At 39.9% G+C, this 15,445-nt stretch overlaps 1 protein-coding gene across 2 annotated transcripts; it reads right to left on the bottom strand.

Moving 5' to 3' along the window:
• Positions 1 to 2,977: 2,977 nt before the first annotated feature.
• Positions 2,978 to 11,465, bottom strand: LOC106695718 (serine protease inhibitor Kazal-type 9-like). Of its 2 annotated transcripts, none has more exons than XM_014450465.2 (4): positions 7,369 to 7,529; positions 6,624 to 6,652; positions 4,408 to 4,535; positions 2,978 to 3,130 (listed from the first exon to the last, which is right to left on the bottom strand). In XM_014450465.2, the coding sequence occupies exons 1-4, from the start codon at positions 7,412 to 7,414 to the stop codon at positions 3,085 to 3,087; spliced, it is 249 nt and encodes an 82-aa protein (XP_014305951.1). In that variant the 5' UTR covers positions 7,415 to 7,529; the 3' UTR covers positions 2,978 to 3,084. The 2 variants fall into 2 exon arrangements, 1 of the variants encoding a protein (XP_014305951.1); XR_002827670.1 differs by lacking the exon at positions 2,978 to 3,130 and adding an exon at positions 11,437 to 11,465 and having other exon boundaries at positions 4,410 to 4,535; positions 7,369 to 7,769.
• Between the last annotated feature and the right edge of the window lie 3,980 nt (positions 11,466 to 15,445).

Below are 15,445 nucleotides of genomic sequence, written 5' to 3'. Positions count from 1 at the left end.
TCTAAGAAGATCCCTTCAGATATGTAAAGGCAGGTCTAGAGTGCCTAGAAAGGCCTTTTTTCTCCAGATTGGGCAAATCAGCCACTTTAATATTTTCTTTATAGCATGTAACCCTGTAAGTCCTCCTGCCCTGACATATTAACATACCATTACTTAGCGACAGTCAGACACAGTAACAATCAACCTCATCACTTCTCTTCTCTGTCCCAGTTTTCCACACTGCAGGTTCACAGGTGAACAAGATAGACAAGGACTCTACTTCTTGGAACTTACTTTCTTGTAGAATGAAAAGAATACATAATTAAATGATGTAATAAATGATTTCATATGTTGACAATTATTCAAAAGAAAATATATCATGGTATGAGGCTAGAGAATGACATGGAGATAGGGGACAAATTAGATTGAGTAATCAGAGAGGCTTCTCAGAGGAGCCTCAAGTTTGTGGCTCAAAAGCAATTTTTAGGACAACTGAGGGGGTAAATACTATGGGGCAAATCTAAGCTTGATAGGAAGTTTTGACAGTAAGAGTTCCCATCAATGACTGACTCTGAAAGGAGTGAGCTCCTTCTCACTCAGAGTCCAACAGAAGCTGCATGTTATCTTTTAGGAATCCCGTAAAGGCAGTCCCTCACTGAGTGTGAGGATTGTAGCCATCAGGGTTTTATACTTTTAAACAACAAGGATAGTATGTATTGAGTGCTTGTTATGTACCCTACCATGAATATTCTAGATGCCCTTGATTTTTTTGCCTTACTCTTCATGGAAATTTCATATGGCAGACTTCAGTGCCCATGTGCTCTAACAGAAGGTTCATGGTGCTGTCTCTCAGGACACGGTCAGGCAGGTGTCAGGCAGGCATGATGGGGTGGGGAGGAGATCAAGAGGGGCCAGAACCTAAATTAGGACCATCATTGTGCTTAAGGGACAAAGTGGACAACCACGGAATTTTTCTGTGATTATTTTTTAAACCATTCATTTATTGTTTGCTAATTATGTGCCAGGCCCAATATTATGTACTGTATGTACCTAGGTTCATGCTAGTTCATAGGAACTGCTATTGCCCCCAGTGGGAAATGCAGGAACTGAAACTCAGAGGTTAACTCACTAACTCAAGGTTACTCAGAAGTAGCAAATCCAGATTTGACTCCAGGGTTCTCTGTTTCCAAAGCCCCATTGTGTTTTTAGTGTGTTTTTTGTTTGTTTGTTTTGTTTTATTTCTAAGTGCGCTTTATAAAAATTCAAGTGTAATTAATATATAACATTAATTAGATTCATATGTGCAGCATAATGATTGGATAGTTGTATATATTGCAAAATGATCACCACCTTAACCAATAGTTATACATCTTAATCATTTATATTATAACCAAATAATTTCAGTCTGGCAGGTTGAACGCTTTAATATCTATAGGGTGTGGCAGCAAACGGATGGTAGTTCAGACAATCTGTTGGCCTCAAAAAGAAAGAAGAAAAACTGGAACTCAGACAGACAGGCAGCGGAAACAGAGACAGGGCGACCAGGGAGGTGAGCGCCCCAACAGAAGTTTGCCAATATTTTTGGGTGTCTGCCACTGGGATCCATTTCTAGGAGAGGTGAAGTGGAGAGTAGAAGGGAGGCAAGGAGCACAACCCAGACTTGTAGAGAACTAGAGGGTCTGGGTACAAGGCAGGTTAGAGAGAGGCAGCCCCAGCCAAGGTCAGAACAGTGGGGCTGCGCAAGGAAATACAGGGGGCTGGTATCTTGGTGCATGAAACCCCAACCCAGGCTTCCTCTTTGTTGAGTCACACGGGGCATCCCTGAGTCTGGCCTTAGTTCTACACCCTAATCCTATGTTTGAGCACTAAATGCCTCCTGTCCCAGGAAAGAAGCAACTGGGAATGATAGTTTTCTGCACCCTACAGAGCATCTTTCAGAACTCCAGCAGCTTTTTCCAGTTGTAAGCAGACACTCTAAAAAAACCTAAATTATTTTTGACTCAGTGTTTTCTTTTTTTTATTGAGAAATTCTGAAAAGTGTTCAGGGTACATCCAGCTGGATGCGTTTTGTTAAGACATGTATTTATAGACCTGACTTCCATTTCCTTGATCTGTACTCTTATTGTTCATGAAAATTCCAAAGCCAATGTTTAAGCATTTGTTCTGAGAACAACAGGAGGTACCTGTTCCAGACGGACCTGTAAATTGAATGTAGTAATGCCTGCTATGCTTACATATGAGTTAGAACTAATATAAAAAGGAAAGAGAGTGATATTTCTTATAATTGGAGTAGGCTTCACTTCTAGTAACATATTTTGGCAATGTATTTAATTGTTTTTTTGTATTATTTTATTCCTGCATCTCTAAAATTTTATGGCAATGTTCTTTTCATGTTACAAATGACAAGGATTTGTACAGTGGTGTTGCAAGTGCTGAGAGTAGAGGTTGAAATATAATGAGAAGCTTTAGGCTGTGGCTGTGCAAGGTAACTCCAGTCTCAGTCACTCCCACACGATCTCTAGAAAAGCATTTCCTTTTGTGTGTGGATTCCTTTTATGGGAACTAGAAGAAGGAAGTCAGAGTTTGAAAGCAAACAGAATGCTATGCATTAGGATGCTACTATACTTACAAATTCTGCGCCTGGATCAGGAGTTGATATCTGCTTTTAGGATTATCTGGGATAAAACACTATAATTCCTTGCTTACTTGTGACAGAAGTAAAATCCAGTTAATCTTAATTTAGTTTATTAATCAAGCATTATTTGAAAACACTCTTTATCTCTTCGATTTTTTTAGAACTAAGTCATGCACGGACGGTGTTTTCCTAGCTTGAGAAAGAAGAAGGCATCAGCTTTAGGTCCTTTGATTTTCTGATTCCCATATGGGTCTTAATTAGCTTTCCCCCACAGAATTTGACCATAAGGTGGTCTTTAGAAAATACCCCAAAGTGAAACAAATCTAGAAGATTTAGCTCTTAAATAAAAAAAAGTCAGGGATGTTTATTTCTCTCAGGTCTACTTTATTCTACAAAGAAATCAAGACAATGGTGGGAAGACAATATTGACGAAGACATGTGCCTCTTGTGAATGGAATCACAGGATAGATTCAACATCTGCCAAAATGTACAAATTTAAGTTTGTTGTCAGTTTTCCTGTGGAGAGGAAAGAGTAACAAATGAGATATTGAAGCCATCAGCATTTTATTAGCATCCAAACTTTACTAATGAACCCCAAAATGTACCAGGTTACCTCCTTTACTGACATATTTAAGAGGAGTGATTGCAATTTAGAAATATTTAACATAAGGAACAATGCTCATTGCATAAGGAACAATGCTCCAAATACAACACAGTTTATGGCCCTGAAAACATATTTTAATGGATTATTTTATTTTAGGTGATGTATATTTAGACGCCTCCTGTCATAACTTTGTAACTTGTTGCTTATTACAAAAACCATTCGATATATAATATACCATATATATTAGATGTTTGTTTTTATCCATGTATATTTTGGGAATAGTTAAAAGGAACTATATGTTTCTATACATTCTAGTACATAACTTATCATTTAACTTTTTTTGAGCTGATGCTAATATATCTTGCAGACAATTACTCTTTAACCTTTAAAGTACTTTTGGCGCCAACACCGGTTTGGCTCAGTGGATAGAGTGTCGGCCTGCGGACTGAAAGGTCCCAGGTTCGATTCCGGTCAAGGGCATTTACCTTGGTTGCGCGCCCGTCCCCAGTGGGAGATGTGCAGGAGGCAGCTGATCGATGTTTCTCTCTCATCGATGTTTCTAACTCTCTATCTCTCTCCCTTCCTCTCTGTAAAAAATCAATAAATATATTTAAAAAATAAAGTACTGTTGGCTATTTAATTTTTGTTAGCACTCCAACATACACATTTTGTGGAGAAATCATACTCTGAAACAGAGCAAGTTCTTTAGGTTTTGCAGCTATTGTCCCCCTTTTGTATCAGTCATTAGGGGACTCTAATGTATTTCAACTGTTGAAGCTGAACAATAAACATTCTACCAGATGCAGACTGGCATGCTGAGGAGGAGGAATGTTCCTTGTCCCTGGAAATAATCAAGCATAGACTGTGAGATGGTTTGGTGATGTTTTTTGTAGAGGGAGTGTAAGCAATAAGTTAGTGGTTGGAAGTGGAATTAGATTACCCTTAAGTTTCCTTCCAATTCAGAGATGCTAGGCTTCTCTGGTTGACTATTACTACCAGAATATGTAGGGGTACAATGCTACCAGGGACTCCAAATCCTATGAATTGTGAGAATCCCATTCATCACACTCAATGTGAGATGACCCACATATTCCTTATGCCTTAAACTACTTCTTTGAAATGTGATACATTTGTCTTAACACAATTATTACACTTTAAATATAGAAAAGAAAAATGTTTCAATACTTACACAACTTCAGAACAAAAGAAGCAATCATTGCCATAAGTTTTGCCATCAGATCCACAAATTGGATTATGTAGTCTATTACACACTCTCTCTTCTCCTGGTGGTAACTTTTTATACGTACTACAATCAAACTGAAAATAGATATTAAAAATCTTCAATTCCTTCTACCAAAGTTTTATTCCCAGGATTTAGAATTTTCTAAGTAAGTTTTGAAGGCTCTCAATGCATTCATTTTGTATTCTAGTTGTCTGTCCTCATCTAACTTCTTTGAAATATATCAAGTATAGAGATGTTTTATATAAGATAAATCATGAGTGGTAGCTGATAATTAAATCATCATTTATTTAAATGTAGAATCCACCCACTGTAGTTAGTACTGGCTGATGTGTCAGTTCTTAATGCTCATGGTACATTTTTTTTTGCCTGCTTTCTCTCTTTCACTTAAAAAGTTCTAAATGAATACAAGTGTGAGATGTATTATAGAAATACTGTCGTTTTAATAACTAGTACACCATTGACAACTTTAACTATTTGTAAGAAATGACTTGCTATACACATCATCAGCACATAGACAGATTTATGTTAACACTAGAGGCCCAATTCACAAAATTCATGCATAAGTAGGCCTTCCTTCCCTCAGATGCTGGCATCAGCTTCCCTCTGGCACAGGGGACCAGGGCTTTCCTCGCAGCACTGGCTTCGTCCAGAAGGTTGTCCAGTCTAATTAGCATATTATGCTTTTCTTATTATAAACTGTACTTGATAACCACTGTTTGAAATTCCTTGAGCAAAGCCAAGGGAATGAGCCACTTGTAGGAGCAAGTACACAACTACTAAGCAAGAATTTCCTGAGTTTTTCATCTATGAGCAAATTGAAAAGTGTGGACAGAAATATCAAACACATTGGAATTCAAATCCTGACTCTCTCATCCTGGGACAATAATTTCGTCTCTCTTAGCCTTAGTTTCTTTATCTGCAAAATGAAGGTGATATACCTACATTGTCAGATTAAAGTAACAAATGCATACCTGAGCAGATGTGTGTGAAATGCTTAGCAATACACAACATGGAAAACACTGAATAAATAATAGCTATAATTTCTCTCACTAGGCTTCCCTTCTAGGTCTGCACAAAATCCAGTTCTATATAGAAGACTGCATTCCCAGCTCTTTCTGCCCAAGAGTTCCACACATGATATTTTACTAATTGTTTAATGTTTGTACTTGGATAACCTGAAATATGCTCAAAGTTAAAGTTGAATTCCTCCTCCCGTACAGATATGTTCTGGGAGTGAACTTAGTCATTCCTCTAGTCACTGAGCCCTAGTCTTATAGCTGAGCTGAGTGCTGGAAATACAAATAGTAAGCATGCCGTGATAGCAGAGGAACCTCAAGTCTAGTGGAACAGATCAGAAAGTGTAGCGCCCCATGCTGAGGACACACAAGCATGATTTCACTTCCTGTCCTTGCCTGCTCAACTCCCAGTGCCAGAATTGGTGTGATGGTCAAATAGTGACCAGGAAATGACCAAGGCTAAATGCTCATTCATCCCTGTCATTCTCACACAGCTACTAAGTCCTGAAGGATGGCTTGAATTCAGGCCTGCCTGACTCCAAACTTATGTTCTTAACATTATTTTCTTTAATAGGTTAAAACAAAAGACTCAAAGACGTGAAAGGAGCTGCCTAGGCCACAGGGTCACACCGCTAAAAAGCTGGAGAGCTTGGACTAGAACCCATAGTGCCTGGCTGCTGGTTTAAAGTTTTTGCAGTCACACCTACATTTTCGTAATAACAGTCATGACTTAACATGAGCCATGAAGGAAAGCTTCACATGAGCCAAAATCTTCATTTTTTAAGTCAGAGAACAAAGAAACGTGTGGACCACTTAAAAATGGTAAGAATCAGGACTTGTCCTTACTGAGCTTTCCTATGCGTGGGTTCTGTGCTAAATCTTTCCAAGCACTAGGGCTGTAAGTGTCACCTGATCAAAGACTTGGGACTGAAACCCAGATGCTGGTATCTAACCATTTCCCCCCCATCACCTCCATTTCAGAAAGGTCTGTGTACAGTTTTTGAATAAAAGCAGTTTTGAAACTTTAAAAAATAACTGTTCAAATGGATAGCAACGTAATTCTGTACAATGTAAAGCTTTCCTTACTGATACAGGCATTAAAATTACATAAAAGTAGCACTTTCAAAGCAAGACGGATGTACTGACCTGTTTTCCAGGTGGGGCACATTCTACATCTGTAAGAAAAACAAGTACAAGAAAAAATTAATCTCTGGAAGAATCTAATCTCATTAGAAAAATAATATTTGATTTATGTTTCAGCTTTCTCAACCTGTCATGAAAAGTATAAGATTCTCTGTAGAACTTTTGTATCAGAATATCAAAAGTTAACGCACAAAACAGATTTTTGTTTTAAAGCAGAATTAGAGTGCAGTCAAAAGCATGGAAAAGCTGCTATAATAACGAGTCTTATTTCTTCCTATCATAATCAGAGTTTAGGAAATAGTAAGAGAAAACAATGGAGTTTTCTTTTTAGGAAGTGTGTGCTCTTTCGTAGCAGGCAGAGATGGCAGGGGTTGAGAATCCTAGGGAGTCAGATCTTAACTCAATACTGGAAGGAAAGTAACAGTTCATGCTGCCCAACAATGGGTTGGACTGCTTCATGAAGAAATCAGTCCCTGTAAATACTGATATCAAGTCAGAGTAGAGTCTGGATGAACACTTTCCAAAGAGGTTACACAAAATGGACTTGGTCTTAGTAGACCATTTAGGTCCAACTCAGTGCCTGAGATGATATGATTTAGTGATGTATTGGTAGAGACCAAACAAGTGTGCCTTTTCCAAAACTTCCCTTATTATCTATGTGAAGTTTATATCCCAGAATTATGTGGGCAGAAGATGACTGGAGCTATTGGTATCAAGGGAGGGGCAGTGTTATGAGGGAGATACTCACAGATTAGTGCCAGGGCCAAGAGCAGGAAAAAGGCTGTCATTCTCATGCTGCTGAAGAGGCGAAGGGCAGTCAGATGGAGGCAAAAGAAGTGACTTTCTGGTGTCTGCCCAGCCACTTGCCTGCTGCTTTTATATTGTCAAGAGTTCCTGCCTTGATTGTGAAACACCTATTTGCAGGATCAGAAACCTGGGAGGTCAGAAACATGTGCCGGGTATGGAAGTTCTTTTATTGTGAAAGACAGATGAATTTACATGACCGTTTAACAGATAATAGGACCCGATAAAGCTGGCATTATTTCCTTGTCTCTTTATGTCCTTAAAAGTGTGAGTGCTTTCACATCTGTTACACAATTTGATCTTCATAACAAATCTGTCACATAGTTATTACCGTTGCTTTTTGTTCTACAGATGAGGAAGTGAAGTTACAAGGAAGTTAAGTGATTTCACTAGTTTTACTGCATGTACTTGTACTACTTTTGCAAGAACTGTCATCAGCATGGCAGTTTATAGGTGTTGAAATATTCCCAGGATCTCCTCTTTCTTCTCTAGTGTCAATGGAAAATGTTGCCAATTGAGACAGCAGAATGGGCACAGAGAAAAGGTATCAACTGCCAATTCTTGATTCAGCATAAACAAGCAATGACTCATACCCTTTAGCAGGGAGATAATTTTTACAAGTATCCCACATTTGGGGATCTGGTACAACTGCTGTTTCCTGAGTTGGTGGAAGCTGCTGGGGGAGCAAGTCAGGCAGCTGAGATTGAGTTTGATTTCAGATATGAGCATGTTAGGTGTTCAATATTCATTTTTACAAATTGAGAAATTGTGTTCAGAAATTAATTCCTATGCATTTTTCAAGTTCTGTGCCTTTGTACTTGCTTTCTGTTTCCCTGGAATTACCTGTCCCCTACCCAACCCACACACTCAGATGAATTACAACTCAAGGGGAGGCTTCTTCAACACCCTAGGCAGAATTAGACTCAACTTCCTCTATGGTCCCAGAGCAAGTTGGTAATGCTTATGACATGCTAACCATGAATCAAGCATTATACTAATTACTGGGCATATAGAAATGTACGTATAGTCCTGCCCTCAAGGAGTTTACAATCAGATAAGGACAGAAGAACACTACCACCAACTATTCAGGACAATTTAAATACAATGTAATACAAGATGCAAGGAAACAACAGGTGAGCAAATGATGAGTAGTCAGGGAAAGGCTCTAATATTTATTGTGTGTATCTTGTAGGGTGCTTTGTGTTATTTCACTTAATCATCACAACAATAACCCCATATGCCAAGCACAGGGTTTAGGTACCCACTCAAAGTTACACAGCTTGCATGTGACAGAACTAGTTTACAAACTAACTCCTGACTCCTCAGCCACTTCTCTGCCAAACCAAATTCAGAGAAGATTTCACAGGAGGGCTACATTTGCGCTGAAACCAGAAAACCAGCAGCCATTTCCAGCAAAGGAAACTGTGCATGTACAGACACAGGTCCAGGGCAGAGGAGTGTTAGAGACAGTGTCCTTCAGAGATCATGGGAGAAGAAGAAGCTGGGTGGGTAACACCATGCTTAGGAGTCTGGATTCTATACCATAGACAATGGGTAACAGATGAAGGGTACTGAACAGAGAAATAATAGAATCAGATTTACACTATAGAAAGATTATTCCAATATGGTACCTAGTAATGAATTATATCCCAGCATTTATAAGAGTGTACAATTATTTTTTAATTCTTATTTATCTCCTCCTCTAGACTTTGAGCTTTAATTGAACTGAACTCCGTTTCAATCCGTGTGTATGTGATCACGTGTATATTTGTGTGTGTGTGTGTGTGTGTGTGTGTGTGTGTGTGTGTGTGTGTTTGCATTTATTTCTTGGCAGCCAATTGGGATTCATTGTACCAAACTTTCTGCTGAACAATCAAATATATATGTTCCTCAGTTTTCTGTGAAAACTGAGACCTTATACCCCGATCTAAGACACAAATACAGACAGAAGTAAAGGTAAACTCTCTGGGGAGATTCTTTTAATGAGGTACAAAAAGAAGCCAGTAAGTCAGTTGGGCATGAGTTTGAAGGAAAGCACAACAACTTTCTCCACTCAACAAAGATGACTCCACATCTGCCCCTGCCCCCGTCCTCCCCAGGCACATCCCCCAGAACCTCAGCCATGGTGAGGAACAAGGTCATCAGTGCCCAGGGATGATGAAGATGACACAGGATATCATTGCTCCCCACCCATGGCTATGGAGAAGTTAACATCTTCCTTCCTGAAGAAACTGAACCTTTCCATCACTTTTCCTACAGGAAGACACAGGTAACAATTCATTAGCACAAGAGGAAATTTTGCATAATAATAGAGCTGAAAGGAACCAAAGAGATCTTGAGGCAGAACCTCATTTTGCAGGTGAGGCAGAAGCAGAATTTCCCTAGGCTGGTGAATCCTCCACCCCACCTGCTGCTTTCACTGATCCCAGGGCCCAGGCTGGTCACCCAATGTCTTAAAACATCCAAGGAGGGATTCTGCCACAGGAAGTTGAAGTGCCTGCCCTTTAGCCTTTCCTGTTCAGCAGGACCTGCGATGGAGCTGGGTCCTGCTTTAGGAGGACAGCCTCCACCACACGTTCCCTCAGTGTCCTTGAATACAAGCTAGTCTCTAGGTCAAAGGCCCAGTTTGTGCATGTTAGAGAAGTGCCACTTTGGTGAAGCAAACATTCCTTCATAGGAGTAAATATGTAGACATATCCTTCTGGGCTTAGGGCTTAGGGCTTAACTTGATATTTTAACTTGTTAAGATAACCACAAAGATGAAAAAGACAAGATCTAAAATAAGTGGCCAAAATACCGTGGTCTAAAAGAGAATTAACAATGAGCAAAGTGCACTTGCTGCAAAAACAGTAAATGCTAAGTTGCCTGTTCTACACCAAAGAAGTGACATCTTTCTAGTTGTTTGCCTTCAAGAACAATGTGCAGGCCACACAAAATACGTAAAGAAATCATGCCCATGGGATGCAGGTCCAAGTGCTGACAGCCTGCATCCCCCTATTTTAAATATACTTTGATTCCAGAGAGGAAGGGAGAAGGAGTGAGAGATAGAACATCAACAATGATAATCATTGATTGGCTGCCTCCTACACGCCCCCTAGTGGGGATCGAGTTGGCAACCTTGGCATGTGCCCTTGACTGGAATCAAACCCTGGAATCTTCAGTCTGCAGGCAAACACACTACCCACTGAGCCATCCCCCTATTTTAGATAAAGGAAAAAATATTTGTGGTAGCCATATTCCCTCTATCCCTCTTAAGACTACAGATATTTAGAGCTACGAGGAAACTGAGGAGGATAAAGGCCCTCTAGCTACAGTTTTTCTAAGGAACAAGCTGTGTTATGGCCTTTCAGAAGTCATATAGGATAATAATTTCCAATTTTTTTGTCTTTATTGCTTTGAGAGAAAGAAAAAGGTAGATGTAGAGAGAGGTAGAAACATCAATGATGACAGAGATTGATTGACTGGCTGTCTCCTGCATGCTCCCCTACTGAAGATTGAGCCTGAAACCTGGCCATGTACCCTGACTGGGAATTAAACTGGTGACCTCGGTGCATGGTGACCACATCAGCCAGGCTCAATTGTTTTTTAGTGTTGGGCTTGGGACCCTTTCTGCAAGCAAGATATTATATGGAACTCCACAACTGGAAATAGTCAAAAGCTGAACTTGGAGTTGGAGACCACACCAGTTATCCCTTTAACACCTTAGGTGACTTCTGATTGCCTCTACAGTATCTCTGGACTCTGGGGCAGCAATTTGAAAACTCATGCTATTTTCGGACTTCAACTGAGAGATAGGAGTTGGAGATTCTGTAATGAATGGTTGAGCAAATAATGGTGGCCCAACCCTGGCCTGACTAAGAGGTGGTCAGTTTTCTGTCCAAACCTGCTGCTTCTGGGTGGGACTAAGTACAGCTCACCGAGAGCTAAGCAGACTCATGGAAAGAAGAGAGGTTTGCAGTGGAGGGCACTGGCCCCAGCTTCTTCCCCCTCCCTGCCCCCATGAGATACTCACAAGCTCTCAATGCACAAGTGGCATTCATTCCCAGTGGTTGGCAAACTGCGGCTCGGCAAACTGCAGCTCATGAGCCACATGCGCCTCTTTGTCCCCTGAATGTGGCTGTTCCACAAAATACCGACTTCTGTCTAGGGGCCACTAAGTCTCAATTGCACTATACGTGGGTGCCCGCATGTGGTATTTTGTGGTATTTTGAGGAAGAGCCAAACTCAATGGGCCAAAGAGCCGCATGTCGCGCACGAGCAGCATTTTGACCACCACGGCCATAGGTGATGTAGTCAGAACCAGAAACAGGCAGGTATGTGATGGAGCAAGGGATAGCCACCACTGGGTACTTCTTGTCAATGCTGCAGTCCACCTGTGACAGACACAAGGCGAATGTCCTGCATTGTTCCAGGATCCCAGGCTAGGCTACCCTGGCCTGTATTGTACAGGAAGCAAAATACCAACCTAGAACTTCCAGCTCAGATATTCTGATGCTGGTGTCACTACTTTAAGCACTAAGGTCACTATGACAAATAGCAGTCACACTGGCACCACTTCTATTATGACTTGTGCATGCAGTTAACAATTCCTGAGCATTTCCAGGCCAGGCATTAAACTTAAATCTTAGAGAAATTTTGTTTAATCTTCAGAACAACTGAATAGAGTAGGTTCTACTATTACCCCTTTTGACAGGGTTGGGGGAGATGAAGGCTTGGAAGAGAGAATTTGTATAACATAAAAGCTAGGAAGTGGTGAGGTTGAGATCTGAATCTAGAGCCTGTGCAATTAAGCAAGATCCTACCTCTGAAATGTTGTCCTTTCCATCAAGACTTCACCAGTCTCTCAACTGGAAGTCTTCTCTCTCTTTTCTAACTCGGGAATAATTTTAAGTCTATGGTTATTTATGTCATCCTTCTTCAAACAGCAGAGGAGATTTCTTTATGTGTCTGCCTCCACTTTTTACCACCCTAAACATACTGACTTAATGCTACATATATATTTGGTAATTATTTGTTGACAAAGTCAATAGTAACTGAAATGAAAATGTAATTCAATATACTCACAGTTCTTAAAGACAGAATAGCAGCTTCTGAAAGAGAAATAGAGATAGAAATGTTAACAGTAAAGCAAAGTCTTGAAGTCTCATTAATTAATGTCATTTTGATTCCAGAGATTAAGACTGTGTTTTCTCTGGCAATAAGGCTCAGCATACACCCATTCTTATGCAAAAATTTTGGCTATTTGCAAACAGTCATTAGGTAAACCCTTGGTTCAGGCAAGAGAATTACCCAAATCTCCTCCCTTCCTTACCAGGGGACACTTCTGGAGCTCATTGTGACATTGGTAGTGGTTTAAAGTCAGATCACAACAGGCAGTATTACAGCCACCATTGCCAAGAACTGAAGCACCATCTTGGATATTCTTCCCCTTCTAATTGATATGAAGGGTTGCAATAACATTTTAAGGTGTTTACATCTTATTTCATTTTTTTAACCATATAAAAAGTCTAATTTTTGACTCTTGGCCTCTGGAGAATTGTACTTTATTTCAAACCTTCCGAATTGATTATGGAGGCATCCAAGTTGTTCTGCATCTTTGCTCAGAGGAATAGTATCCAATAACAGGAATACTATCCAATATTGTATAACAACTTCCAATGTTCTAATGAAGAAAAGAGTTCATTTCTTTGTTCCATGGATTGTTTTCCAAAAATCCTTGAATGGGAAGACACTAGAGCTAACCCCCCTACCCTCCCAATTCTATTAGGGACATAAGATTCTCCCTTCCCAGGCCAGGGCTGTTTCTTTTCTAAACCAGTATGCTTCTGATTCTAAACCCATATAGTTCAAATCCACACAACCAGACACTTCTCTCAGATGCTCACTTCCTTTGAAAAACAAGCTTAATGGTTGTTCACTCTCTACCCTTCCCTCACCTGAGCTGCTACAGAAGAAGGTCACTCTGAACAGCAGGGGAGGCCCCCATTGATCTTCATGGTGGAGGTGGCTGCTATGCAAAAACTGCTCAAGCTGTCACAGCAGCTGTTTCAGCCATGAGGTAGGAAAGGGGCCATGTTTATATGGCAAGCCTGGCTTCCCTGCCTCCCCTCTGAGTTCATCCAGAGTCAATGCTGCCTTTGAGAGGCTCTCAAAGCACAATGTCACACCCTGGGTGGTGTGGCAGTCCTTCTCACTTAATTGCTACTTCCTATCTGACCAACACATTAGTTATTTGAGGTGAGAACTATTTTTCTGTCTTTCCTAAAAATGGGGACTGTTAGAATTCTAAACCTCTTGTATTAGAAGAACTTGACTTGGCCTAGTTATGAAATAAGTGAAAATATCACAATTTCTTTAGTTCACAAACACCCAGATTTGACAGATCATACTTATGTTTATATTTTGGCTTCTGGGAAACTATAGTTTTATTTTTGAGGCAATAAACATATGAAGCAAAAAGGGACCTAGTGGAAGGAACAGTGATTTTAGCATTTATGAAGTTTGGAGAAGAGTGTTGACATTTTCTAGCTGTGTGATCTTGGGGAAGTCATTTATGAAGCTACCAGAAACACCGGGTTATGTTGTGGTAACATATTACCCAAGGTGTATGTATCTCAGAACAAATTATATTTTTTAATTAAGCTGAACATGTAAGGTGGTCAGCTAATGGTCCTGCATTATCTTCAACAGGTCCCAGGTGGGCAGAGTTATCACTATTTGGAATGTTGTTCATTGTCAAGTTTAAGTGTCAACTTGTTCTTGAGTTTCTCCCTTTTGAGAAATTAAGTATTTCAGTCCAGAGGTGACACCACTGCCACTTTCCCTCACCATCAGGTGGGCTGCTCCAATCATAGAGGATGTGGAGTGTGTTGTTACCTTGTCCTTGGACAACCAGATCGGGGAGAACTGAAAATAGTTTGCAAATGACACAGAATCTATCCCAGAACTTTAGCTGCATTTCATCTCCATTGAGAACTATTACTTGCCACAATAGAGTTCATATAATTGGTGTCATGTACGTGAAAATCCAAAGTGCAGTGCATGTAATTGTAATTGTGATGATGACGATGATTACTGATGAGCCAAGAGTTTCTGCTACAGGTTTCTGACATTAGCTTATAAACTGCATTGGGCCAAATGGCTGTTGTTTGTCTACTGAGTTTAAGGGCATATGAATGAATGAAAACCTGGGGGAAGTCAGTTTACCCTTCTCCCCCAATGCTCTGCCAGGTAGGTTTATTTTAGTAGATTCTGAAACACAATATCTACAAAAGATTATAAGTTAATAAATTACGTTGAATGACTCTATAAGTTTTTGATTCTTACATCTGTTTGGGGATCAATATAATCTAATAGTAAGAATATAGCCATGGCCCAGCTGGTGTGGCTCAGTGGTTGAGTGTTGACCCATAAGCCCAGGTTGCAGGCTCAATCCCCAGTAGGGGGCATGCAGGAGGCAGCTGATCTATGATTCTCTCCCATCAATCATGTTTCTATCTATCTCTCCCTCTCCCTCCCTCATTCTGAAGTCAATTAAAAAACATATATTTTTAAAAGATAATGTGGGCATGAAGACCAGTGGATTTTATTTGTCATCTTATTTTAAATATATGTTGACTCTGTGACTTTGAATATATAGGTTAAGCTCTGGATATTTTAGTTTCTCATCTGTGACAGAGAAATAATGTTTTACCTCACAAAGTGGTTTTGAGGGTTAAATGAGATTATATATATAAATTTGTGTGTGTGTGTGTGTGTGTGTGTGTGTCAAGATCATAATTAGAGCTTGACATGTGGTACTTAATTATAGGGAATGTGAGCTTTATGATAACTCATGAGGAAGGAATTTGTATGACCCTTATTTTATCCGTGCGTAAGTTGAGGCTCAGAGGATTTATGTAATCTTACCCAAGACCAAGATATGAATTAATGGAGAAGACTCTTTTGAGTTCAGTCATGGATAAGAAGCAAAGAAATTATCCTAATAAGAGATTTTTGTAAGATTTATTATTTCTATGAAC

The sequence above is a fragment of the Myotis lucifugus genome, unplaced genomic scaffold, assembly GCF_000147115.1.
Source record: "Myotis lucifugus unplaced genomic scaffold, Myoluc2.0 scaffold_2367, whole genome shotgun sequence".
NCBI classification, from domain to species: Eukaryota; Metazoa; Chordata; class Mammalia; order Chiroptera; family Vespertilionidae; genus Myotis; species Myotis lucifugus.
The sequence above is the reverse complement of the archived record's forward strand: the minus strand, read 5'-3'. Positions and strand labels throughout refer to the sequence as shown.